Genomic DNA, 25,229 nt, shown 5'->3' on the forward strand with positions numbered 1-25,229 from the left:
ATAGTTTTGCTTTCTTATTTCATGTATATGCCAGTTCTCTTTTTCATCATAATTAACTTTTTCGCTGATAAATAGAGGGTCTAAACAGTAATACTTTAACTTGAAATAACGAAAGAGAAAAAAAAATAGTCTCTAAACGTTGACACTGACTGAGGAAGCCGAATGATGCAAAACACGTGAAATCTGTTTGTCGGAAAAGGAAAAAAGCGATTATGGTGAAGGAACAATTCCGAGAAGCCGACGTGGCTAAGAAAATGTAATTTGATAGTGATTTATGCGCTTGACGCACTTGCTCGGTCTTTCATATATGACAACATCATCTTTTCATTTAGTTCACCTGTCTTCTGAATCTAAAGCACAGGGGCATGGAAATCAAAGGAAGCATATTGTCGCAGTCGCTTTGGCTTCTGATATACTATATGATCAGTTGAATATCTGAAAAACTAGAAATGGAGTAAAATGTTATGTATCGCAGAATGTTTGAAATACAGTTTAAATGTTTGCTACAGTAGCACATTGGTTACTAATGTACTGTACAGGTTAGGCACAGCCCCTCATATGGATAATAGTCTTGTATTTGAGAGATAGTTATCGCTTTGAGTAACTAGTTAGTTCCTCAAATGCTATACTGAATCGATGACCTAGGACATGTAAATAGAGGGAATGAGACACATTCTCTATGTTCTAGTAACTCTTTTACGTTTAAAAAATGAGACGACTCCTTCAGGTTTTGAGTAATGGATATAGGTGCAAATTGGTGTTACTTCAACCAGTTGCTGAGGGATTTTTATTTTTCCTATATTTCTAATTTTGTTGTAGCTAAGGCCATTTATATATATCAAACTTACATTGTTTCAAGCTATATGACATGTCGTTTGTTTTTTCCCCACTATGAACATTGTCAGATATGTACTGGAAAACAGTGTAGGAAACAATACTAGCTGCTGGCGCAAAATTATGTGATTTTGATGTATATGCAGACAGGAATGAATTGAGGATGTGGGGGTCAGGAGCCCACAGCTCATGGGCTGAAATCTGTGTAGGGGGTGTATATTGCCTTTTCAGAATCATTGGTAACAGCATGTTGGATCATTTTTGCATTGAATGAGCAAAATTTTATGATAGAAAATTTGACCAAAATAATTATCAATAACGTCATTCTAAGCATTTCATGGAACCAGGTCTATCAAGGTTATTTTATTATATTTTGGTTTTTTTCCCTTCTCAACAGAAGCCATGTGACCTTTGGATTGTTAAATTCTCATCAAATGCAGCAGATGTCCCATTTACATGTTGTCAGTAAAACTCTGTACAACCAAGATGGCAGCCGGAAACCTGTTCCACATGGTGTACTTGATCATAAGATGGTGAGTGGAAATCCCTAAACAGGTGTATCCACACTTTTACTTGTCTTTTCTCTCATATTAAGATCACCCTATGAGGTCAAAGGTTTTATTTATTCATTACCTTAGACAGGCAAACCACCCTTTTTACTTGTGTGAGATTTCTTTGTCACATCTTAGGGATTGGATTCACAACCTCCAGTCCCCTCACCACATATGGTAAAAATGGAACCAGCCTGGGGGAAAAAATCTTTTGATTTTTTATTAGACATGTAAGAAAATATGAAATTTCACTGTTATGCTCCCTGATGCATTTGTAAAGCAGACCATTGAATCACTCCAGGAAAACCCCATGACTTTAAATAAATTGAGCAATTAATGATTTTGCTTAATTGAGTCATTATTAGTGTAAGTAACCACTATGTTGTAAATTATTTCAGGGCACAAGTGAGAAAGATAATAACTGTGATACATGTGGAAAAGGATTGGCAGATTGCACTGGACATTTTGGTTACATTGACCTTGAGCTGCCTTGCTTCCATATTGGATATTTCAGGGCAATCATCAATGTTTTACAGATGATATGCAAGGTAAATAACATCCTCTGAGAAATGGAAGACAGTTAGAAAATCATACAGTTAAAAATTCAAACATTTAGGAATTTCATACAATTAGAATTCAAACAATTAGAAATTCAGACAATTAGAAATTCATTTTTTGAGAAATTCATACAATTAGGAATTCATACAATTACAAATTCTGACAGAAATTTGTACAATTAGAAATTCATTTTATGAGAAATTCTGACAATTAGGAATTCATTCAATTAGAAATTCAGACAGAAATATATACAATTATAAATATGTACAATCAGAAATTCAAACAATTAGAAATTCTGACATTTAGGAATTCAGACAATTTAACTTTCATCTTGAGATTAAAAAGTTAATATCTTTTGGTAGGATTGGGTGTCAGTTTTCAAAATGTAATGTGTTAAAAACACTTAAATATAGATCAAGAAAATCACTTATCCGTAACAAAGAACAAAGACTGAAATATATAATCATGAAATATACAGGAGTGCAGTGGAATTCTGCTTCAATCAGAGAACAAGACACACTTCCTGGAAAGCATCAAACGACCGCTCACCTACCTTCAATGCAAGGCCATGAAGAAAAAGATTTATGATAAATGCAGGAAAGTGTCCATTTGTCCATCCTGTGGTGCATACAATGGTAAGGAATACAATGACTATTTGTATCATTTCCAACGATATTTGGAAGTAAATTCCAAGTGTTTATAAAAGGAGACAGTTTATAATGTGATAATGTTACATGTTATTCCAGGATTACTGGATTTGTTTAGGTCTATTCCAGAAAAACATCTATCCCACGCCAGGATTCTAGGTTTTGTTTAGGTTAAGGTCTATTTCAGAAAAAACATCTATCCCACACCAGGATTCTAGGTTTTGTTTAGGTCTATTCCAGAAAAACATCTATCACACACCATGATTCTAGGTTTTGTTTAGGTCTATTCCAATAAAACATCTATCACACACCAGGATTCTAGGTTTTGTTTAAGTTAAGGTCTATTCCAGAAAAACATCTATCCCACACCAGGATTCTAGGTTTTGTTTAGGTCTATTCCAGAAAAACATCTATTCCACACCAGGATTCTAGGTTTTGTTTAGGTCTATTCCAGAAAAACATCTATTCCACACCAGGATTCCAGGTTTTGTTTAAGTTAAGGTCTATTCCAGAAAAAACATCTATTTCACACCAGGATTCTAGGTTTTGTTTAAGTTAAGGTCTATTCCAGAAAAACATCTATTCCACACCAGGATTCTTGGTTTTGTTTAGGTCTATTCCAGAAAAACATCTATTCCACACCAGGATTCCAGGTTTTGTTTAAGTTAAGGTCTATTCGAGTAAAACATCTATCCCACCAGGATTCTAGGTTTTGTTTAGGTCTATTCCAGTAAAACATCTATTCCACACCAGGATTCTAGGTTTTGTTTAGGTCTATTTCAGTAAAACATCTATTCCACACCAGGATTCTAGGTTTTGTTTAGGTCTATTCCAATAAAACATCTATTCCACACCAGGATTCTAGGTTTTGTTTAGGTCTATTCCAATAAAACATCTATCACACACCAGGATTCCAGGTTTTGTTCAGAGATGCCGCCCTTAAGGTGTAAAATAAAATTGATAGTTTGCTTAGAAGTAATAGGCTTGAAACCAAACCATGGATGTTTTACTGTAACAGCCTTAATTTGAGAAAATGTATGATGAAATTGCGAACAATATGTGCCAAGACTGTACTTTATATTATATAATCTTTTAAAATAATGTTTGAATACAAAATATTGAGATCCTGATAATAAGAAAATACAAACATATTATAAAATGAAAGATAACAAACTAGGAGGAATACTATTTTCTGTGGTGATAAAGCTCTGGCTAGATTTTTATAAGCTTATTTTCTCAGCCCCATTGTTTACACTTATTCAGTGGTCATAGTTTGAAACTATGGTATCCTTTATATGAGATCATGCCTAGAAGTTATTCAATCTTTTACTACTGATAATTTTATAGGTATGGTGAAGAAGTGTGGGTTGTTGAAGATCATCCACGATAAATACAAAACTGGACATAAGGGCAATGAAATCATCCGTTCCGACTTCCTATCATCTTTTCAAGATGCAGTGGAGCATGATAGGGAGATTGAGCCTCTTTTGAGCAAGACTCAGGTACAGAAAATACAACATGCTTGATTATTTCATATATTTATTTATTTATGCAGGATTTTAACAATTGCATTCTTCAAGAAAAAAAACACTGGTATTGTGTCAAAAATTTAATTTCTATATATTTTCATGGATATGTAGATTTTTTAAAAGAAACATAAGCTCTGAAATGAAATCTTTGAAATGGCATTGAAAAATCAAAAGCAACATAATTGTAAACTAATGCGTTTTTGTTTTTGGTGCTGTTAAAGGTTATACTAAATCCAGTCATGGTGCTGAAGCTGTTCCAGAGAATCTCTGATGAGGTCAGTATTATCTTATAGTAATAAGTACATTTGCAGAGTCTTTGTTTTGTTCAGTGCCATGTTCAGAAGGACCAAATGCTTATTGGCCAACAGAAGATGGGGATGTTCTTTTAGGAAGTACCATTTAATTTAAATCTATACAGCTGATTTTCTTATACCATATAATAGAACATTTTACCAGGGATTGCAAATGAAAACTTTATTTGCAAAAAAATGTTAAATTCAGAAATTTAAACAGATTGTACTGTAAATAAATTACATGAATTGTCCTTATACCTCTACCATTTTGTTCTGTGTTATCAGTTTGCCTTTCAATCTGTGTGCTATTTGACTTATATCTGCCAATCTTTACATCATTTCCTCCAGAAATTGTTGTTAATTGCTTTAGGACATGCCACTGCTGATGATGAATTCAGATATTGCTCGACCTGAAGACCTCATCCTTACAAGAGTTCTGGTACCACCTATTTGTATTCGGCCATCAGTACTCTCTGACCTCAAGTCTGGAACGTAAGAATATATTTCCTATTATTATTTAAAAGCTACTCCAGAAAGGACCCTCACAGGTGTAGAATTTGGGCTCCTGGTACTAGTAACCTGAATTGAAATGTGATAATCTTAGCAAGTTCTTTGGTAGTTTCTGTATATGGTAGAATGATTTTCCACTCAACATTAGTGCCATGTTAATAAGATTTAGGTTGGGTTTTTGATCAATTTACTTACATTGAAAACATAAATTATTCCAGGCATTATCCACTGTAATGAACTATTATTGAGATGTTTGTTTGTTTTTGAAGAAAGATATCCAGAGTTTGATAACAAGTTACACTTGTCTTGTTGTTAATGTGTTGCAGTAATGAAGATGACATCACTATGAAACTGACTGAAATATTGTTCCTGAATGACGTAATTCAAAAACACAAGGCTACAGGAGCAAAGATGTATATGATTATGGTAAATTTATTCAATTTTTACACACCTAATCTCATTGAGAACTATCAGTACTTTAGCCATAGTTTTTAAACGAAACATTTCCTCACAATTTTAAACAAGTAGTTAACAACATAAAAAAAGGCTGTGTTGCCATCTGTTATTAGTGAAGTGACTTTTTGATTTTGCTTATCATATTTTCCGGATTACACAGGGACTTTTTCCTCGGCGGTCGGGCAGTCATACCTGTTAATTTGAAAAACAATAATATATTCTTGACTTTCATGGTTTCTTTACAACAGTAAGAAAGCATAGCAGATGGTTATAGTTGACTATTGCACCCCACGATTGATGGGATAAGGGCCACCACAGGGGCAACAGCAATAATGCTTTACAATGCCTATTTTCACAATAACAGAAACTTATATAAGAGATCAGGACATGTTTCTTAACATATACCTCAACTCTATATAACAAAAAATTCATCACTAGGTCATGGAGTGAAGAGGTCAAATTCAAGAACTGTCGCCATGTTTGTTTACTATGTTGGTGGCTTTAATGCAGCTTACAAAAATATATTATGGGATTATAGGAACTTCATCAACATACAATAGCCTTTGTTAATATTAAATAGTACAAACATTGGTGGAGAGGTTGTAATACTGTATGTAATATCAGGCCCTACCTGTGCTTTAGCAATCATTGAAGGCCCCAAACAAGTTTGATATTTTATGTCTGGTACATGACCAGCATGATTTAAAAAACATCCATAAAATAAAGGATTACTTTTGCAAAATGTATAGATGATCAGACGATCTTGATAAATTGCCTTCGATTATCTGTTATCGTTATATCAAATGTCAACAATAGTGGTCACCATATCATAAGAAAGGATGCAGCTTATATTCTGGTGGCTTATATGTGGATAAAATAAAAAAAAAATGCTAAAAATTTGCCCTGCAGCTTATATACTGGTGCAGCTTATAACCCCGGAAAAAATGTTAAGTTGTTTACTTAAAATAAAAAAAGTAAATGATATGATACAATTTTATATATTATTTTACAGGAAGACTGGGATTACCTACAATTACAAGTGGCATTGCTGTACAACAGTGAGACATCAGGCATACCCATACACATGCAGGTCTGAACTCATGTACATAGAGCTTAAATAAACATGTAAAATATTGATGAATAAGTCTGTATTTTTGAGGTTGGTGATGATTTTCCAGAGGGCTTTTTAAGTAATATGTGCTGTGTACATGTAGTATGGTCATTATGCACTCACTTGTTACAAATGTAAATGCAACAATTTTGCAGAACTTCAGACTTGGTCAAAGTTCATTGTAAATTAAAGCAGACATCTTGCTGTTTATCCTTTTAGAAGATCTGTGAAAACAACAAATATAAAAATTTTCCTATATGTTAATGGGGTAACTGAATATGTTTATCACATGACATTTTGTCCTTTTTTCAGCCGAAAAAGTCTACAAGGGGTTTTGTACAGAGACTGAAAGGGAAACAAGGTCGTTTCCGTGGAAATCTTTCAGGCAAACGAGTTGATTTCTCCGGGAGAACTGTTATTTCCCCCGACCCCAATATGAGAATAGATCAGGTTTGTTCCAATGTCATGCCATAATACACTTGGTCTGTGTGGTTTGTTTGGCAGTCAAATATAAATGTGAGTGACTGTGTTTGGATGTGATCACTTTCCTTGTAAATGAGAGCAATGCATGACATCTGGCTGCTTTCACTACATACGTACTTTCAAAACCTTAATATATCTAGATGGAAAACTAGAAATACTGATTTTAATAAAAGCAATATTAATTTGCTTCTTAATATTCTGACCAATATAATTGAGATTTTCTTGAAAAAGCTGAAGTCTAAGATAATTGAATGAATTTAAAGAAAAAATAAGTACAAGTTTTCTTCTTTTAGGTTTTGAAAAAGTTATTATTTAAGCACACCAAAACATAAACATAGGTTTCTTAATATGATTAACCATTCACTCTTTTACCTTATAGTTCATCTTTGATTGATTGGTATTGATTTGATACACATTGTAATCTCGTTTATGATGATTTTGTTCGATATTATTTGATAATGATAATATGTAAGATAATTTTAATAACCTTGATGATTTATGGTAGGTTGCTGTGCCTGTACATGTTGCTAAAGTATTGACATACCCAGAGCGTGTCAACAAAGCCAACATAAAGATGCTGCGTAAACTGGTGAAGAATGGGTGTGATGTTCATCCAGGAGCCAACTTTATACAGCAGAGAAACCACATTAAAAGGTAGATATTGTCTCAGAATAATCAATCAAGCATTTTTGTTAGTTGCCACTGTGATATTTTCCTAAAAAAAAGATGTATTTTGACATAATTCCGATCAGAACATGGTACATCAGTAAAGGTTTTGTTTACCGACACTTTTGATGTTTTACAGGTTAAACATATTCAATCTGTAATACCCCTTAACATGTATTTTTTTTCAGATTTTTAAAATATGGCAATAGAGAAAAAGTAGCAAAGGAACTCAAATATGGTGACATTGTTGAACGGCATCTGATAGATGGTGATATTGTACTGTTTAACCGACAACCCTCACTACACAAACTCAGTATACAGGCTTTTTACGTAAGTCATATTTTTGAGATTAAAACATGTGCTTTGTCATCATTAAAAGAACATGATCATGGTTCACATTTATCTGGCACTTAATAGTACAAATTCTTGTCCCGCTTCATCTCTCTTTTTCTCCAGTTAGGAATTCAGTGATGAAATTTTTCCTAGTGATCCTCTGTTGTTTTCAGTTACATCCTGATCATTTTTTGTGAATTTCATTGGTATGATTTTCATTTGTTGTAAATTTACTTTGAAGTTTTTATTTGTTTTTAGAATAATAACCTGATTAATATGCTATGTATAAAGGAATAGATAAAGAAATATTTATATGATAAATAAATAGTGTAGTTATGCTTTGTATAAGCAATGTGGTTTTTTATAGATGATTCTGTGTTTATTTGTTGTTAGGCAAAAGTCATGCCTCATCGGACATTTCGCTTCAATGAGTGCTGTTGCAACCCCTTCAATGCTGACTTTGATGGTGATGAAATGAACCTGCACTTGCCACAGACAGAGGAAGCCAAGGCAGAAGCAATAACTTTGATGGGGGTGAGCATTAATAGACATGTCAGGTTATAAATTATTACTCATCTGTTTGTAACTTCATGAAAAAAAAGCTTCTTCCCTAAAACGGTAAAACTGAAATTCTTGTGGATTTTTTTATTTTTGTTGATGTTGATGATACTTTTAATCCACAAATTCATTTGTTCGTGAACTGTTAAGATTAATATGAATAAATTTATCAAGCTGTATTTGTCCATGTTTTTTTTTTAAACTATGAAAATAAATTATTTCAAATCAATTCCATGATTTGTGTGTATTCTTCCATATTTTAATTTAAAACAAGTTTGAAGGCGTAATATTTCATGCTCATAAAAGAAGTGTGGCATTTAACAAAAATCAATGATCTTGAAAGATTATGTTATTATTGTATACCTAAAACAATATTTGTCATTCATGGTTGATTGAATATAGATATAAGGTGATGTTTTCTGTGTATTTCAGTCTAAAGCTAACATCATAACACCAAGAAATGGTGAACCATTGATAGCTGCCATACAGGATTTCATCACAGGTAAATTAGTTTCTACCTCTCAAATGGATTTTTTTTTAATTATTCAGTATTCAAAAATAGTATTGGGAAAGTTCATGTTTATTGATTGAGTTAACTTTCAATTGGTATATTAGGTGTGAGACTAGAGAAGCAAGATTCTAGCAAGATATATGAAACTTTGGAGGGAGGATGTGTTTCAGAAGTTACAATAACCAAGTTTTCTTTCATGACAATAAAATATTTCTCAACTAAACCGTGAAGCTGGTTATTGAACTCCATTCTGCAGGTGCCTTCCTTATTACCCAAAAAGATGTGTTCTTTGATCGGGCTCGGACCTGCCAGTTGATCTCGGCAATGTTGTCTGGGACAGACAGTAACATGGAGATTAATTTACCTCCACCATGTATCATCAAGGTCAGTAAAAAGTTAATTATTTACTGTCACCATGTATCATCAAGGTCAGTAAACGTTAATATTATTTACCTCCACCATGTATCATCAAGGTCAGTAAAAAGTTAATTATTTACTGTCACCATGTATCATCAAGGTCAGTAAACGTTAATATTATTTACCTCCACCATGTATCATCAAGGTCAGTAAAAAGTTAATTATTTACTGTCACCATGTATCATCAAGGTCAGTAAAAAGTTAATTATTTACTGTCACCATGTATCATCAAGGTCAGTAAACGTTAATATTATTTACCTCCACCATGTATCATCAAGGTCAGTAAACGTTAATTATTTACTGTCACCATGTATCATCAAGGTCAGTGAAGCATGTTGGTAGATTTACATTTTTACCTCCTCATGTCTTATACTGTTCAATGAAGAATATAATTTGTACATTCCAATGCCTCCTAAAGATCAGTGAAGCTTGCTGATAAATTACTTCCTAGTGTTTGTAGGTTTTCATGTTGTCAATAACTTTACCTCTCTGTGTTTTTTAACATTACTTAAATTCAGTGATAGATTTACCTACTTGTGCTTCATGAATATCTCAGAAATTGTCTCATAGATTTCCCTTTCAGTTAGGCAAATGGTAGCTGATTTATATGCATTGGCCCTGAAAATCATATGTGTTATGATCAAATGTTAAGTTGGAAAATAGGCCAAAAATTGGTATTCATTTTTACCATCACTACTTTTGACAGCCTTGTAAATTATGGACTGGCAAACAGATATTTGGTGTGCTGTTACGTCCAAATAAAAAGTGTCCAGTGAGGGCGAATCTTCGGACACGTGGGAAAAACTACTCTACGGGAGAGGATCTTTGTTACAACGACTCATGTGAGTAGTCCTTTATGAGTGAATGAATAATTAATATATCAAGTAATAAAAGCATAAAATCTGAAAATTACTTCCACATTGCCAAAGAAATGTAACACAACACATAATATTAAACTTCTGTCACTGTTTATCATTGTATATAAATTTTGCCTTCATTAGGCCACCATCATCAGCATTACTGTCAGTCAGTAAACATTTTTTGTTATCACTATTTTTTGAGAAACACTGGATGGTTCTTTCTCAAATTTCATATGAAGCTTCCACTTGGTCCCTTGTTGTGTCGGTTTGAGTCTGATAAGAAATACAAACAGGCCGACAGGAAGCCATTTTGAATTGCAAAAATGAAAGTTTGTTATCCATATTTCTAGAGAAGAGCTAGATAGATCTTTCTCAAATTACATATGTAGGTTTGTGTTTGTCCTTATTTGTGCCTGTTTGATTTTGGAACTGATAGAAAGATGGTTGACGGGCATCGAAAGATTATTATCACTATATCTGCAAAGGAATGTTCAATTTTGTATTGTTAAGAGCAAAAACAGAGGAGAGAAGAGAAAAAAAGGGAAAGATCCAACTTTTAAAGAATAAATAAAGATCAAATAATGGTGGGCACCAAGATCCCTCTGGGATCTCATGTTATGATTAACATAATCCTTAAAATGGAAATTGTTTCCCCTACCCAAGTGGAAATATTTTCTTTTAATTTCTGAAGTAAGTAAAGTAAAGAGATCACAGGTTTAGTAGGGTTTCAGACTTGCAAAATTCAATAACAATAGAAAAATGCATTGTTCTCATTAATATTTTGGGCACTTGCAGATTGATGAAATATTCATTTAGGTTCATACTTGTACTGTTTATACAACTGTAATACTGTTATTACAGTTGTGGTGATACGCAACAGTGAACTTTTGTGTGGGTCAATGGACAAAGGAACGCTGGGCTCAGGCTCAAAGAACAACATCTTCTATGTGATCCTTAGAGACTATGGTGAACAGTATGCTGCCGACACGTTGGTACGCTTGGCCAGACTTTGTCCAGCATTCCTCAGTAAGTAATTGCTTGTCACTCAGCCCAGAGTAAATGGAACTAAAAGTTCTCATTTCATATCAGGCAACATCTATAGAATTGTTCTAAATTCTTAGACCTTCAAAGATAACAAGTGTCAGGTGGAGAAGGAAACATATTTTGAAAAATTTTAACATGAAAACTGGGACAAATTCCTGAAAAAACTAAACCATGAAACATTACATAATAATTAAGTATTAACAGTTTAAGGCAGTGATGAAGATTGAAATAATTTTCCATTTTCTTTCTTAAACTTAAAAAACCATTGTAATAAATATCTCCATACCACATGTTATTGGATAATAATTCAGTATCTTAGTTCATTGCACCTTAAAGAGTCTGTTGTACAATCATACAGACTACAATGAAATTAACCGATATTTACGACAGGTAATCGAGGTTTTTCCATTGGTATTGGTGACGTAACACCAGGCGTTGGATTGGTCAAGGCCAAGAACCTACTTCTGGAGGATGGGTCAGTAGTTAACACTTTTGGTCCAATCATCTGCAAGTTGTTTAATACTATTGATTTCTTCACACGCCAATGGAACGCTATCATTGATGAGACAAAACCTAGTAATAGGAAGAGTCTTTTAGGTTGAATTTAGATGGAAAAATTCTTCAGAGGTCTAATGTCTCAATTTTGATATGTATTTATTATCTTCTTATGAATTCCATGATGCAGGATGTTTTGAAGGCACATTTTTTTCATTATATTTGAAAATTTCATATTTATAAAAGATCATGATTTATTACTCCTGTCTTGAAATACAAAGTATTATGAGAATTTTTAGGTTCCTATAGATCAATATGGCTTAGGAAATTCAGGTTTATCTCTGATATTTACACAAAAATGCCTGAATGATTTATATTTGGCACAGATATTCAAAGTGTGACAGCTACATTCGTGACCTGGATGAAGGAAGGCTACAGACCCAGCCTGGTTGCAGTGAGGAGGAAACTTTAGAGGTAACAGGATGAGTTTAGAGGGGTGAGGTAGGCCAGGAAGGTAGGGAATGAAATTAATTCCCAAGATTTCCTGAATTATGGGTAAAAGGATGGATGAGTATTGACATTTAATGTTTATGCAAGATACAGTTAAAAATGTCTTAAAATTTGAATATACCAGAATATTTTGCATAAATGAATTATTAAGGGTTGATTCAGACAAACCTAGTAATTACCTTATATATATATATAGTCATACTGAACTGGTTAAGTTGATGAACATGACATTTTGATGGTGATGTACTTGATGCTAAATGTGTATCATTTGATAGCCATGATTGTTCGGTGTTTCAGGCTTGTATTCTGAAGGAGCTGTCTGTGATCCGAGACCATGCTGGAAAGGCATGTCTGAGGGAGCTACACAAAAGTAACAGTCCCCTGACTATGGCTATCTGTGGTTCTAAGGGTAAGGGCAGAATATTTGTGTTGGCAAAAGTTTTGTTTTACATGTATTGTGTATTAAAAAGTGTTGATGGTGTATAGTGTTACCTATGTCTGTCACAGTGCATTCTGTTCCAAATCAATGTCATATCTAGAGAAACTCTCAACAGATTGGTTCAAATTTATCCATTAGTATCATAACTTCAGCTGATTATCAGTCAAAGTTAAAAGGTTCAATGTCAGATTGTGTATCAGAAAGAGAGCATTCACAGCTTACAGACATGCTCTAGTTTTATATATGATATTCAAACGATCTGAAAAAAAGCTGTGTTTTATCGACAAAAGTCACTGGGTAATGCTGGCAAAGGCTTATGGCCTATGGATAATCTACACCTGTTTTGATGGAAATCTCCTCACATTTGCTGAGTTTGGTAGGTATAGTACAGCTGTATGAATATCATGAGGTTGTGGCATCAGTCACCTAGGTAAGGTAACTTGTGGTTGATGTGAGTTCATGCTATCAGATATATAGACCTTATTAGTTTTGTTTAAATAATTTTCACATTCATGTTGTTTTTGTTTAATTTGATTCCATTTCATTAAAATTCATACAAGCTGATGTGTTGGAAACTACTGGTTTTATTCCACAGTAATGTAAGCACATATTTAGTAAAAATACCATCCCTGTCTTTTCTTGCTCAAAAGCATGTAATACAAGCAAATTCTGTTTCATGATTCAGCAGTAAGCCCCACCTCTTGACTAAAGTTGGAGGTAATGTGTTGTTTCCTCAGGCTTATTGCAGGATAAGACATATGTAAAAAAAAAATCTAAGGTGATATATAATACAAAAACCAGAGGAGGCTGTAGTTTTTTTACACCACCAGACTTTAATTTTGATTAAATTTTATAGGATCATTCATCAACATATCACAGATGATATCCTGTGTAGGACAGCAGGCCATAAGTGGAAAGAGGACACCTAATGGCTTTGAAGATCGCGCTCTCCCACACTTTGAAAAGCATGGTAGGTCAGATTCATTATCCTTAAATTATCCTTAATAAAGAGTTATCAGTATATCTTTAAAGACTGTAAAGTACTTTGCTCTTGGGTATGTAGAGATAAAATGTAACACTTATTCTACCACTGTTGATGACATGTCAGTCAGTTGAGAGTGTTTGCCTACATAACCTCAGGGTAAGATCTGAGGTGCTTGGCTTGACTCTTCCTACCTGTGGTAGTTTGTGTTTCTCAGGAAGCTGAGAATTGTCAGACTGTCGGTAATGGATTGGTTGTGTCCTTTGTCCTAATGGATTGGTTGTGTCCTTTGTCCTAATTGCTCATGATGGCACGAGATGGGCCTCCCTTTCAGCCTGAAAATGACTTAGGCTGTTCACAGGTGATAAACCAACAATCAAACTGTTGAAGACTTTCATTACCCATATAAGGCATAATTAGAATACATTGATCTTCAGCTAAAGGTCGAAGGTCAGTAGGATGCTATCACTGTAAATTATCACAGTTAATAATATTCAATTAAAAAAAAATAGTCACCTACCAATACATTAATGATTTCCACAATTGATGATATTATCAAGGGCTTCCGTATTATGAATGCTTATAATTGCTAAAAGTCATGAAATTTGCATGAACACGTATGAAAATATTAAAAAGATTGTCTCATATTATTATACACTGGACAACATGATATGCATAGTTTATCTTGAGAATTGGTATTTTTACTTAGACAAGGACCTTGTATATATATTAACAGCATTGATTATATATTTATCATTGTGATATTTTATAGTTCAAACTTGTGAAAAAGTCGAGATGCTATTGAATTTATTCTAATACGTGGTAAACAAAACTTATTACTTATAAACTTATTTGAGGAATGCTGTGCAAAAAGGCTAAATAATTTCACATGGTGTGTATTTTCTAGAAGAATTATGTACAGTTACAAAGATATCTTTAACCCTTTGTCAATCTTTTTAATAATGTATGCTTATGATTTATGTCTTTCTTATTTACACTAACCTAATTACAGGTATACAAATCCTTAAATCAGAGATACATTTCTGAATGTTAACAGTTATTAGTGTTAAACATTAAATTCAGCCAAAGATCCGGCAGCAAGGGGATTTGTAGAGAACAGCTTCTACACTGGTCTGACTCCAACAGAGTTTTTCTTTCATACCATGGCTGGTCGGGAGGGCCTGGTGGACACAGCAGTCAAGACAGCCGAGACTGGTTACATGCAGCGACGACTGGTAAAGGTAAGTTCACAGCTGTGATTATTTCTTAGTACGGATGTTCCAGCATTTGAATCGTGGTGAATATACCAGGTAGTGGCGATGGACGGACTTGTATTAAACAAAAATAGTTATAACCAACTTAGTAATTTTAATTGCTTTAATTGCTATGTTTAAAGAAAAGCTTTTACATTTAAGGAGATGTGCATTACATTTGTGGAGAAGCCTGCTGGAAAAATCTCTATTAATTTTGATTTAATTAAGTTAGCAAGAGATGAACTAAATGTAGAAAAAAATTGCAAAATAAAGATATTTAAGCTTGGTGTAGATAAGTGTCAGGAATTCTCCTGAAACGTGGCAGGTTATCACAATATGAGAAGATGGAGCCAAGAAATTTAAACCAAGAGAAATAAGGAAGATAAAACTTAAATTCTTCTTCACTATATGGAATATGTTTTTAATTGTGAGTCTAATTTTTGCTATATTCTGAATGAATAATGCAATTGTGAAGTACATCCTCACTCACAGGTTTATGCTGTTCATACTTGTATGTCTTCATAGCATTAGTCACAATTCAAATATACACAAATGGACTGAGATATGAGTGATCATGTTAACTGACTTTTGTTGTCATATAGCTGCATGTAATTGCTATTATGCTTGTTAATGATTCCATATTGTTCAAACAATCTCCAGTATTTGTCTTTACTGACCAGAGGATCAGGAATAAATGCTATCATGAAAATTACATCATTAGGTTATGCAAAATGCTGTAATATAGTTGTGGTGAAAATTACATGTTATACGAAATTGGATTTTCTTATGAATAACTTAGGGAGACTTGTAATGAGGAGTTATTGTGAAACACCTTACAAAATTATACAGGCAATTTCATAACACTTGGAAGAATTATTTATATTTAATTATGTGTTTACTAGTCACTTGAAGACCTGTGTTCACACTATGATCTGACGGTTCGAAGTTCTACAGGAGACATCGTCCAGTTCTTATATGGTGGGGACAGTCTTGACCCTGCATGTATGGAAGGCAAGGACACACCAATAGACTTCAAGCGTGTGTTTGATCATGTCAGGGTCAGTATTGATCTTCGTTTGTTTTTCAGTAATGCTCTGTTTATATATCAAAACAGGTATTGAATTAACTCCTATGACTCAAAAAACATTACTTGTCCTGTTTGAAATTACTTTAATAATAATAAGTTCTGTTTATTGGAAAACCTCTTCACTCGGTGGTAATTTTTTTCGTAAATGCCAAGGCTCTCACACCCCATTTTGGGACTGGGGCCTGGGGCCCTTTGAATTTGGAAAAATAATGGTGTTTTCCTTAGAATTGGGAAAACTTGGGGTCTAAATTGGGAAAAAAGATACTATTTTGCATTGGGAATTCGGCCCCAAATCTGGCAGATCGAGAACCCTGAATGCTCACAGTCAGTAACATACCTTTTGATTTTCACTTCAATTTTTGCTGTCATTTTGTTATTGATATATTGATAAAAGGGCAATATTTAAACTGCAGCAAAAGTTTTCCTGGATACATGATCTTATATCTTAAGGTCAAAATATATTGCCTAATTCGTTTCAAATATAATTTTCCGTATGGAATGTTCTAAAAAACCATTTTCACTCTGTCATTTCATTTATATGTAACAAGCATACATTAATTGATTAAACATTTGAGACAAAAGGGTTTTTTCCAAGGGAGGACACATTTAACACAGTTAAAAAAATTCAAAAGATGATTGATAATAATAATATTTCAATCACCTTCTGACAGGCGAACACTAGGAGAACTTGTCATGGAGAGAAGTCACTCAGCGGTCAAAACATGATCCAACTGGTCGAGCAGAAATTGGCAACAGACATGTTAAAGACTTGTAGTGCAGAATTCAAGAATGACCTCATGTAAGTAAAATATATGTGCAATATGTATATCACTTTGATAAAGTTAGTTTAGACTCCTTGTGTAGTTTGTCTTTTTGAAGAATTTGGTCGCCTCTATTACACAAATGCAGCAGCATTTGTACCAGCATTGGTTTGGAATAAGATTTTGATACAAATATGAATGATACAAGAAGAAAATGTTCCAATTAAAACGATCAACATTTGGTTAAAATTGGTGACATTTAAGTCAGTCAAGGGTTACGCTTGTTGACCGTTGCCATTTATAAGCTTTAAATTTCATCCATGGAAGAGAGTTGATATTGACCTAAGCTCTGATTTTTAGTCCTATTGCTTACCAGAGTAGTATGTTGTGACGATACTGACATTTTGTACAGGGACTTTATGAAGAAGATGGCTCATAGCATTGACAAGACTAGAGAAAAGTTTGGTGTTATTGATCAACAGGGGATGCAGCTGCCAGGAGGTAATGATGCAAAGCAGTACATTTTCATAAGTGACAAATATGGATTTGCACTTGGTTTTTAAAGTACAAGAATAGACATTTAAGATGCAGAAATGAAATAGATTCTATAAATTGAATATCATGATGTAGGAATTGTCTTTCCTGCTGTTTCAAATAGCAGTAAAGTTCTTAGATGGAAGATCTATAATGTCGCAGTGTCTACCCAACATATATTTACTAAATGACTGTAACTGATTAAACCGCAGAAGTGTACTTCATTTCCAATGGATTTTGTTGTCCTGATAACAACTGATGAGCGGTCACATTGCTTTGACAATATCTTCACAGTAAAGAATATCACTGTTTAAAGCTTTTGAGAATCCCTAATTTCAGTGTATATTTATTATAAAAATTTAGTGCCAGGATAATTTAAAAACACACAACTTTAATTTATAGTATTGCTTATAGAAAATGTCTTTTGACATTTCTTCTTTGTTTTAACAGTGTTGTTTGAGATGGAGAGAGTGACAGAAACGCAACTTGACCACTTTCTATCCTGTTGCAAGCATAAGTTTATGAGAGCCCAAATAGAACCAGGTAGGATTTTACTGATGATTGGTGAGTGATATCAATTAACAGAACAGTGTGTAGACCTTTCGAATGTTCTCATTATATTGTATTTGTTTGTTAATTCTGTCATGTCTATGCAATACTGTCTTATACCATGTAATACAACTGTGTTTTTGCATCAGTGGATGGTTGTAGAATAGCTGAATGTCTCATGATAATTTCATCTTTGTCAAGGTATGTTTAAGAGGAACATATTTTTCATATGTTGGTATGAAGCAGGATGGTTTGAGTATTTCACTATCTTGGTATGAAAATGTTAAACTTTAGGAGAGATTCAGGTTTTACCTGAAAATATTAATGTTGAAAAATTCTCTGTCCTTCATCCATGAAAAGTACTTTACAGTTCATTCTTGAGGCATTTCAAATTCAAACACTGCATAATTCTTAATTTGATCATTTTGGCTGTTAGCAAAGAGAGATTTGATTTGGGTTGTGGGTGGAGAGTCTTTGTATTTTGGGCAGATTCACTCATTAGAGAGATGTATTGTTTAAGTTGTGTTAGTGATTATATCAGCTTAAGAATAATGTGTAGTGGCCAGTTTGGCTTTGACACCATCTTAGGTTTCTCTTGGTATTACAGGGACAGCAGTTGGAGCGGTATGTGCACAGAGTATTGGGGAGCCAGGCACACAGATGACACTGAAAACGTTCCACTTTGCCGGTGTTGCTTCTATGAGTATCCTTTACAATACAGACTTTCCTTTATTCTTGATTTTAGAACAAATTCAAGTTTTGTGTTCTTCGAAGAATTAAATGTTGATTACAGTAGATGAATTTGACCTTGACCTTTAAACAGACATCACACAGGGTGTGCCGAGGATAAAAGAAATCATCAACGCCTCCAAGATCATCAGTACGCCTATCATCACTGCACAGCTGGAAGTGGAGAATGATGCTGAATTTGCACGTGTTGTGAAAGGACGCATTGAAAAGACTACATTGGGAGAGGTTTGTAGATCATTGCTTACATCCTGTACAAGTACAGACAACATTGTGGATCCAAGCTTGATGAAAGATAATTTTTAAAGTTTTGAGAAAGAGAAATTTTGACTGTAAAATAGCCTTTTGAAGAATTCTTACTTCTAACCAGTGTTGCCTAGCCTGAGAAAACAAGCTCAGAATAACTACAAACATTGAAGAAATATTGCAACAAGTGATTGCATAGAATAGAACATTCAAAAGAATCCATATTTCAATACAGAACATACTTGTCAAACTATTTCTCTAAGAAATAAAGACTCAGTTTGTTGACAGTTGTTTTGATTTTGACAATTATGAATATGCATTATCTCCCTTGGTCGTTCTTAATAAATATTAAAACTAAAGTGATCAGGACAACCTTACAGACTTTCCAGACTTGTGGTACAATTTTTTTTCCTTTTAACAGGTTTCAGAATATATGGAAGAAGTCTTTTTGCCAGATGACTGCTTCATGTTGATCAAATTGGATTTAGAAAGGATACGTCTGCTCAAGGTAAATTACAAACCACAGAAGATGCATACAATAATAGTAAAAAACCGACATAAAAAATTTGCTGTTTCTCTGCTACCCCAAATCCTGCCACATGTCATCAGTGTTTATATCATCAGTTGAAATAAGCTATTAAGTTTTAATTTTGAAGAAAATGAGATATATTGTTGTTAATGAATTGGATTTACCATATGAAAAAATAAGTGCAAAACTACAGCACACAATTTCCACTTCTCAAAATTCTGTACATGGAAAATTTTTGCTGTTTGATTATGATATTGATGAAACAAGTCAAAGAATTTTTTTCATTGTGCCGAGTTTCTGTTGGGGTAAAAGGAAATTTTCTTGACAAGTTTCATAAATTTTCCATGAAATGGAAACGATTGAAAGGTTCTTATCACATTGCTTAAATAATTTAAAAAGAATTCATGAAAATTATAAGAGATGTATAAAACCTAAATTGGCCCATTCTTGAGTCATATCCCTTTCTCTGTAATCACAATGCATATAATAGCACGAAGTTGAAGGGTGGTTGGTTGGGTGGCGCAGTGGTAACACTTCTAGACTTCCAGGGTTTAATTCATGGAATGTATGTGAAAAGGTAAGGGGTCACCTGACTGACCATGTGGGTTTTCCCTGGGTACTCTAGTTTCCTCCCACAGTAAGACCCCTTGTAAGCTTCCATCCAGGCCAACAAGAGTGATTAATATAAGTTGGAAAAACTTGTTTTTCTATTTTTATAAAATAAATAAAGTGTAAAAACAATGGAAACCTTCAGCTCTATATTACTATACTATACTAAAATATATGTTACTACACATGTTGCTTTGAAATCAGCATAATATATATCATCTCTATCCACCAGCTTGAAGTCCATGCTGACAGTATCAAGTTTGCCATTTGTAGCTCTAAGCTCAAGGTGAAACCTCAGGTATGTGCATCAATGTGACAATCATAAGAACAAATGTATCAAATAAAATGTATTTTTTCTTTGAGAAATATGTATGTCTCTTTCAATATTTTGTTTCAGTTCAAACGGTTAGTGTTTAAAAAGCTTGCTTTAAACAATATGTAATGATGTGTAGATTGTGTAAGGTTTGAACTTTGGTTACATTTTACTTACCTAAATTTGATGTGAAGAATATTCAAATTTTACTGATCAATCATTCAATGGATGATGTGTTCTTGATAGTATTTTATCTTAATAGTATTTTTTGCTCTGTCTAGATTTCATGTTTGATTTTAAGAACATTTGGCATTAACAGTTGATTGTATTTGACCTTGGTGACTTTTGATCCCATTACAGCACATTCAGATCCATAGTGAGGCTGTCATCACCGTTCAGCCGAACGAAACATCCAAGAGCTCCATGTACTATGTTCTCCAGACACTGAAAAAGGAGTTGCCAGATGTGATGATCAAGGTAACTCACTTATTGTAATAAAACATGGTTCATTCATAGACACTGTGTAATTTATAAGGCAGTATCATATAATGTTAAATTTCATGGACTTCAGAAAATTGTAAGAAAATTTCAAGGAAGTATGACCAAAAGCAGACAACCTTGAACAATCAAGAAGTCTAGGAACTGAGTTACTGGGGATAACATATGTGTCACACAGTTACATCTAGTTAATATTTGGTAAGAGCTTCATTTCCTGTTAAAATATCTGTGCTTTGTTTTGACTAGGGCATACCATCAGTAACTAGAGCTGTGATACATATAGACGACGGAGAGGGTGATAAATACAAACTATTAGTGGAGGGGGACAATCTGCGGGCTGTGATAGCAACCCCTGGTGTTAAGGGTACTCATGTGTCCTCCAACAACACATTGGAGGTAGAAAAAACACTTGGCATTGAAGCTGCTCGCACTACCATCATGAACGAGATCAACTACACTATGTCAAGTCACGGCATGAGTATCGACATCCGCCATGTCATGCTCTTAGCTGACCTTATGACCTTTAAGGTAAGTATCTGCAGTCATAAGGCTGTCATGGTATACAGCTTTGATTTTATGATATTTGTGGCTTGTATGTATGATCATCGTTATAAATTGTTTGTAGGTGATATAAAGGTTATGCAATGCTGTAATTATGACCTTCAGGGCATTAACCTTGAACTTGATGACCATCAAACATTCTAAATTTTTGTAACATTGATTTTATCAAATTTATTCAGTTATATTTATCGTTAAATTTTCCAATATATAATGTAATGGAAAGCATGGTTTTGCTGACATTCTTTTCTTATCCAAACATAGCAAAATCTCAGTGTTTAATGATGTCTTTTTCTATAGGGTGAAGTTTTAGGGATTACTAGATTTGGGTTGGCTAAGATGAAGGAGAGCGTCCTCATGCTGGCTTCGGTAATATCTGGTTTTTATATGTCAATAATATCTTTGTACAAAATTTCTTTCTTTGTACATTGTCAAGAAACATTTTTAATTTATTAATAAATCTATTTACTATTTGAAAAACTGTTTGGTGTGAAGTTGAAAATTTCAGAGTTATTCTCATTTTTATTTCAACAATGTAATCTTTTTGGTACAATTCATTTTTATTCCCTGAAGACCAAAAAATGTAAAATATAGTACATATACACGTATCTTATCATGCTGCTGTTATATTCTAGTTTGAGAAGACAGCAGACCATTTATTTGAAGCTGCCTATCATGGACAGAAAGACACAATCAATGGTGAGTTATCTCCCTTCCGCAATACAATAAATATTATCAGGTAAAGAGCAGTGCACCTCTGTGTTATGGAATTGGTTATTATTGATCAGAGAAAAAAACAAATTGCTTATTCTGCGTCAACATTAGTTATTCTTGAATATATGTAAGGGAAGAAATTTAATTATTTTTTAAACTGCTGTATTCCCCTGAATCAGATACTATTACAATATATGAATTACATTTAAATGTTGATTAAATGCAGTCCATAATATATGATTTCCTCTATTTTATTATTTATACAATTTCTGTAATAACATATGATGTGATGTAGTAAAGAATTTATTGTCAGGAAACATGCAAGCTTATCTCATTATCTAGACCGGTCCTGTAGAATGATGATTTAATATCATGTTTATCTAGATACATAAAGACATGTAAGGTTTAGTCACTAGGTACTGATATATAGAAAAATAATGACATGTTATCAATAGATAAAAGTTATTTCATGCTTTATAATCAATTGACTTTGATATCATCCATACAGGTGTGAGTGAATGCATTATCATGGGAATCCCAATGGGTATTGGAACAGGACTATTCAAGCTACTACACAAATATCCTTTACTTAACTGAACAGTAACATGCATTGTCGGTATAACAATATATTTTGGGAAATTTTGGTAAAATAATTTAAAAGAAAATAATTTTAAAAAACGGAAACAAACACAAAAATCAGCAGTATCTGGATTATCTTTGTATTGAAGTGCTTAAAAGTATTCTAAATCAAAATATTTCTTCCCGTTGATTGTAGTGTAACTTTGTTTTGCCATATCAGCCAGTATTGAAAAACTAAGATAATTGTCAAATGATTTTTTAAAGATAAAAACTCATTACTGTCAGTGGTCAGTAATTATTTCAGCTGAATAAGGAGAATTAGGTGTTTAAGTAGCAGGTTCACAGTGACCATGAAAATTACTTCTTGAAGATCTAATCAAGTATAGTTTAATTACTTGGTAGTTCCTGTGCATGAGTTTGAAAAATATTTAATCTCAAAACCTCAGTTAATTGTGCCTTAACCCTACCTACAGCAGAGAAAAATCTTAAACCTCGGCGGCGCCCCCTTGTATTTGACAGAACAGAATTTCACCTTCCAATGGTATCCTGATATTGTCTTGAAAAAGAACTGTAGATGAATATGACAGCCAAAGTGACAAGTTTGATTGTAGTAAGAGAGAGTGCTATGGAGATGTGAAGTATTTATATTGTTAAAAGTCCTGTTTGGAAGAGTATGGAGTGTGGATGCTGTTTAAGGTGTACAAGGCTGTGAATATGAAATGCGTTTCCCTCTTCACATGGTAAGTTTCAGATATATATATGCCGAGTCAAAGCTACATTTTGATAAAGGTTAAGGGTGTATGCTATATCAAACTTTATTTGTTATATGATTTTCTGGTCTATATGTGTTTACATCACAGGTCTGTTTTAACAATTACTGGACCTATGTGGTGTGTATCTGGTGTATATGATATGGAAAGCTTGTGATGAATATCCTGTGTTGTTTCATCACAGATCTGTTTCAATGACGAGTAAAGATGTATAAGTTGATATAAGAAAGTACTGTGAGACATGCTCCTTTGAGTCATGTAGGTATGCTCTATTAAAGTCCTGTTCCATCAATTAGACATTTATATTTATTGTTAAGTCTTTGAATGCGGTAATGAATGGAGGACGATTGTTGTGAAGAGATGGAAATAAAACAAAATTAATGAAAAAGTATACCTTTGTTGTTCATTACACTATTTTATATATTGACCCTTTAGAACAGATTTACCAGGAGTAATATATTTGATATCACTGACTTTATTTTGGCTGAAATAAAAGGTCACAAATAAATGACACTCAACCATTCAGCATTATTCAATTTCAGCCAATTTTATTGACAAAAACAGTCAATAGGATTGGACATCAGACTGAGCCTACCTCTGTTTAAGATGACAACTGGTGGTAAGAAACAGATATATATTGAGATAAGGGGAAGTAACCCTATAATGTATATAAAAACAGACCAGCTCAATATTCATGTTAATATCACATATGCCAATCAATATAAAAAAATCAGTTGTTTCAGATTTCATGTATCAATTTAGTAGACTTGTATGTTGTAGAATGAATGTTACTTATGTTTGGGGACAAGTATATCTATTTCAAGAAATATCAACAGAAATAAGCTCACAAACTAATTTGCCTACAACACAAATGGGTAACAATTTTGTTTGTTCGAAGGGGATCTGTCTTTGGTTTCATAGTGAATGAGTGGTCAAGTTATTTCTCTTGTGTAATCTGGGATTGTTAATTTTGGTCAGAAATGTCCTTATGGGAAGCAGAACCAATTTAGTGTAAATGAAGGATCTAGACCCTTTGGGAATTGGGGAAAATTCAGCAATTTGGAAAAAAATCTGCCTTCTTTTGTAGGATTGATGGTATTTCCACCAAATTTGGTCAGAAAAGTCCTTGTGGGAAAGATATTATTTTATATAAATGAAGGTACTTTGCCCCTGGGGCCCCAGCAAATTCTTTTACGTTATTCTTTATTAGGAATGACAGATACTAATAGTGGGAAGGGGAACCAGTTTTGTTTATAAATTAGGGCCTTAGCCTCATGAGGCCAGAGAGATGGTGTCCAAAATAGGAAATATATCAAACTCTTTTAAAATACTTCTGTAAGAATTATTTTATCCAAATTTGGTCAGCAGCATCGATTTTTGAAGGGAACGTGTGTCTGACCTCCCTTGGGGCAGAGGGGCAGGGCCCAATAAGGGAAATAGAGGAATTGCTTCAAAATACTGTTTGGATCCGTTGGGGAAGCAGATACAGTTTTGTGTAAATGGACGGTTGATATAACAATACAATAATGAATAAAAATGTTTCAAGTGAAGGATGAAATGTCCAGGTTAGCGATACAGGCCCCATGGGCCTCTGTACAAATCAGAATTAGTGTTCAGTGGAATGTCGATGGAGGAGGGATAGCACAGGATTTCAGTTGTGGTGTTTTTCCTCAGAAATATTTGTTGATATGATAA

The 25,229-nt window shown here is 33.6% G+C and overlaps 1 protein-coding gene across 1 annotated transcript; it reads left to right on the forward strand.

Annotated features, from left to right (window-relative positions):
- The first annotated feature begins 202 nt into the window (after positions 1 to 202).
- On the forward strand, positions 203 to 23,892 carry LOC132551592 (DNA-directed RNA polymerase III subunit RPC1-like). The gene is made up of 36 exons (XM_060215747.1): positions 203 to 256; positions 1,232 to 1,367; positions 1,784 to 1,933; positions 2,422 to 2,578; positions 3,938 to 4,092; positions 4,341 to 4,394; positions 4,783 to 4,904; positions 5,249 to 5,348; positions 6,391 to 6,468; positions 6,802 to 6,939; positions 7,478 to 7,626; positions 7,827 to 7,968; positions 8,365 to 8,505; positions 8,962 to 9,031; positions 9,297 to 9,424; positions 10,164 to 10,299; positions 11,179 to 11,343; positions 11,752 to 11,836; positions 12,243 to 12,330; positions 12,664 to 12,775; positions 13,662 to 13,775; positions 14,871 to 15,028; positions 15,943 to 16,098; positions 16,799 to 16,926; positions 17,301 to 17,389; positions 17,873 to 17,965; positions 18,579 to 18,674; positions 18,795 to 18,946; positions 19,386 to 19,472; positions 20,335 to 20,400; positions 20,776 to 20,892; positions 21,160 to 21,441; positions 21,772 to 21,840; positions 22,107 to 22,170; positions 22,694 to 22,763; positions 23,236 to 23,892. Exons 1-36 carry the CDS (start codon positions 213 to 215, stop codon positions 23,312 to 23,314), a joined length of 4,170 nt encoding a protein of 1,389 aa, XP_060071730.1. The 5' UTR covers positions 203 to 212; the 3' UTR covers positions 23,315 to 23,892.
- The last annotated feature ends 1,337 nt before the right edge of the window (positions 23,893 to 25,229 follow it).

The sequence above is a fragment of the Ylistrum balloti genome, unplaced genomic scaffold (genome assembly GCF_031769215.1).
Source record: "Ylistrum balloti isolate Yb309-2 unplaced genomic scaffold, AGI_CSIRO_Ybal_v1 Utg370208, whole genome shotgun sequence".
Taxonomy (NCBI): Eukaryota; Metazoa; Mollusca; class Bivalvia; order Pectinida; family Pectinidae; genus Ylistrum; species Ylistrum balloti.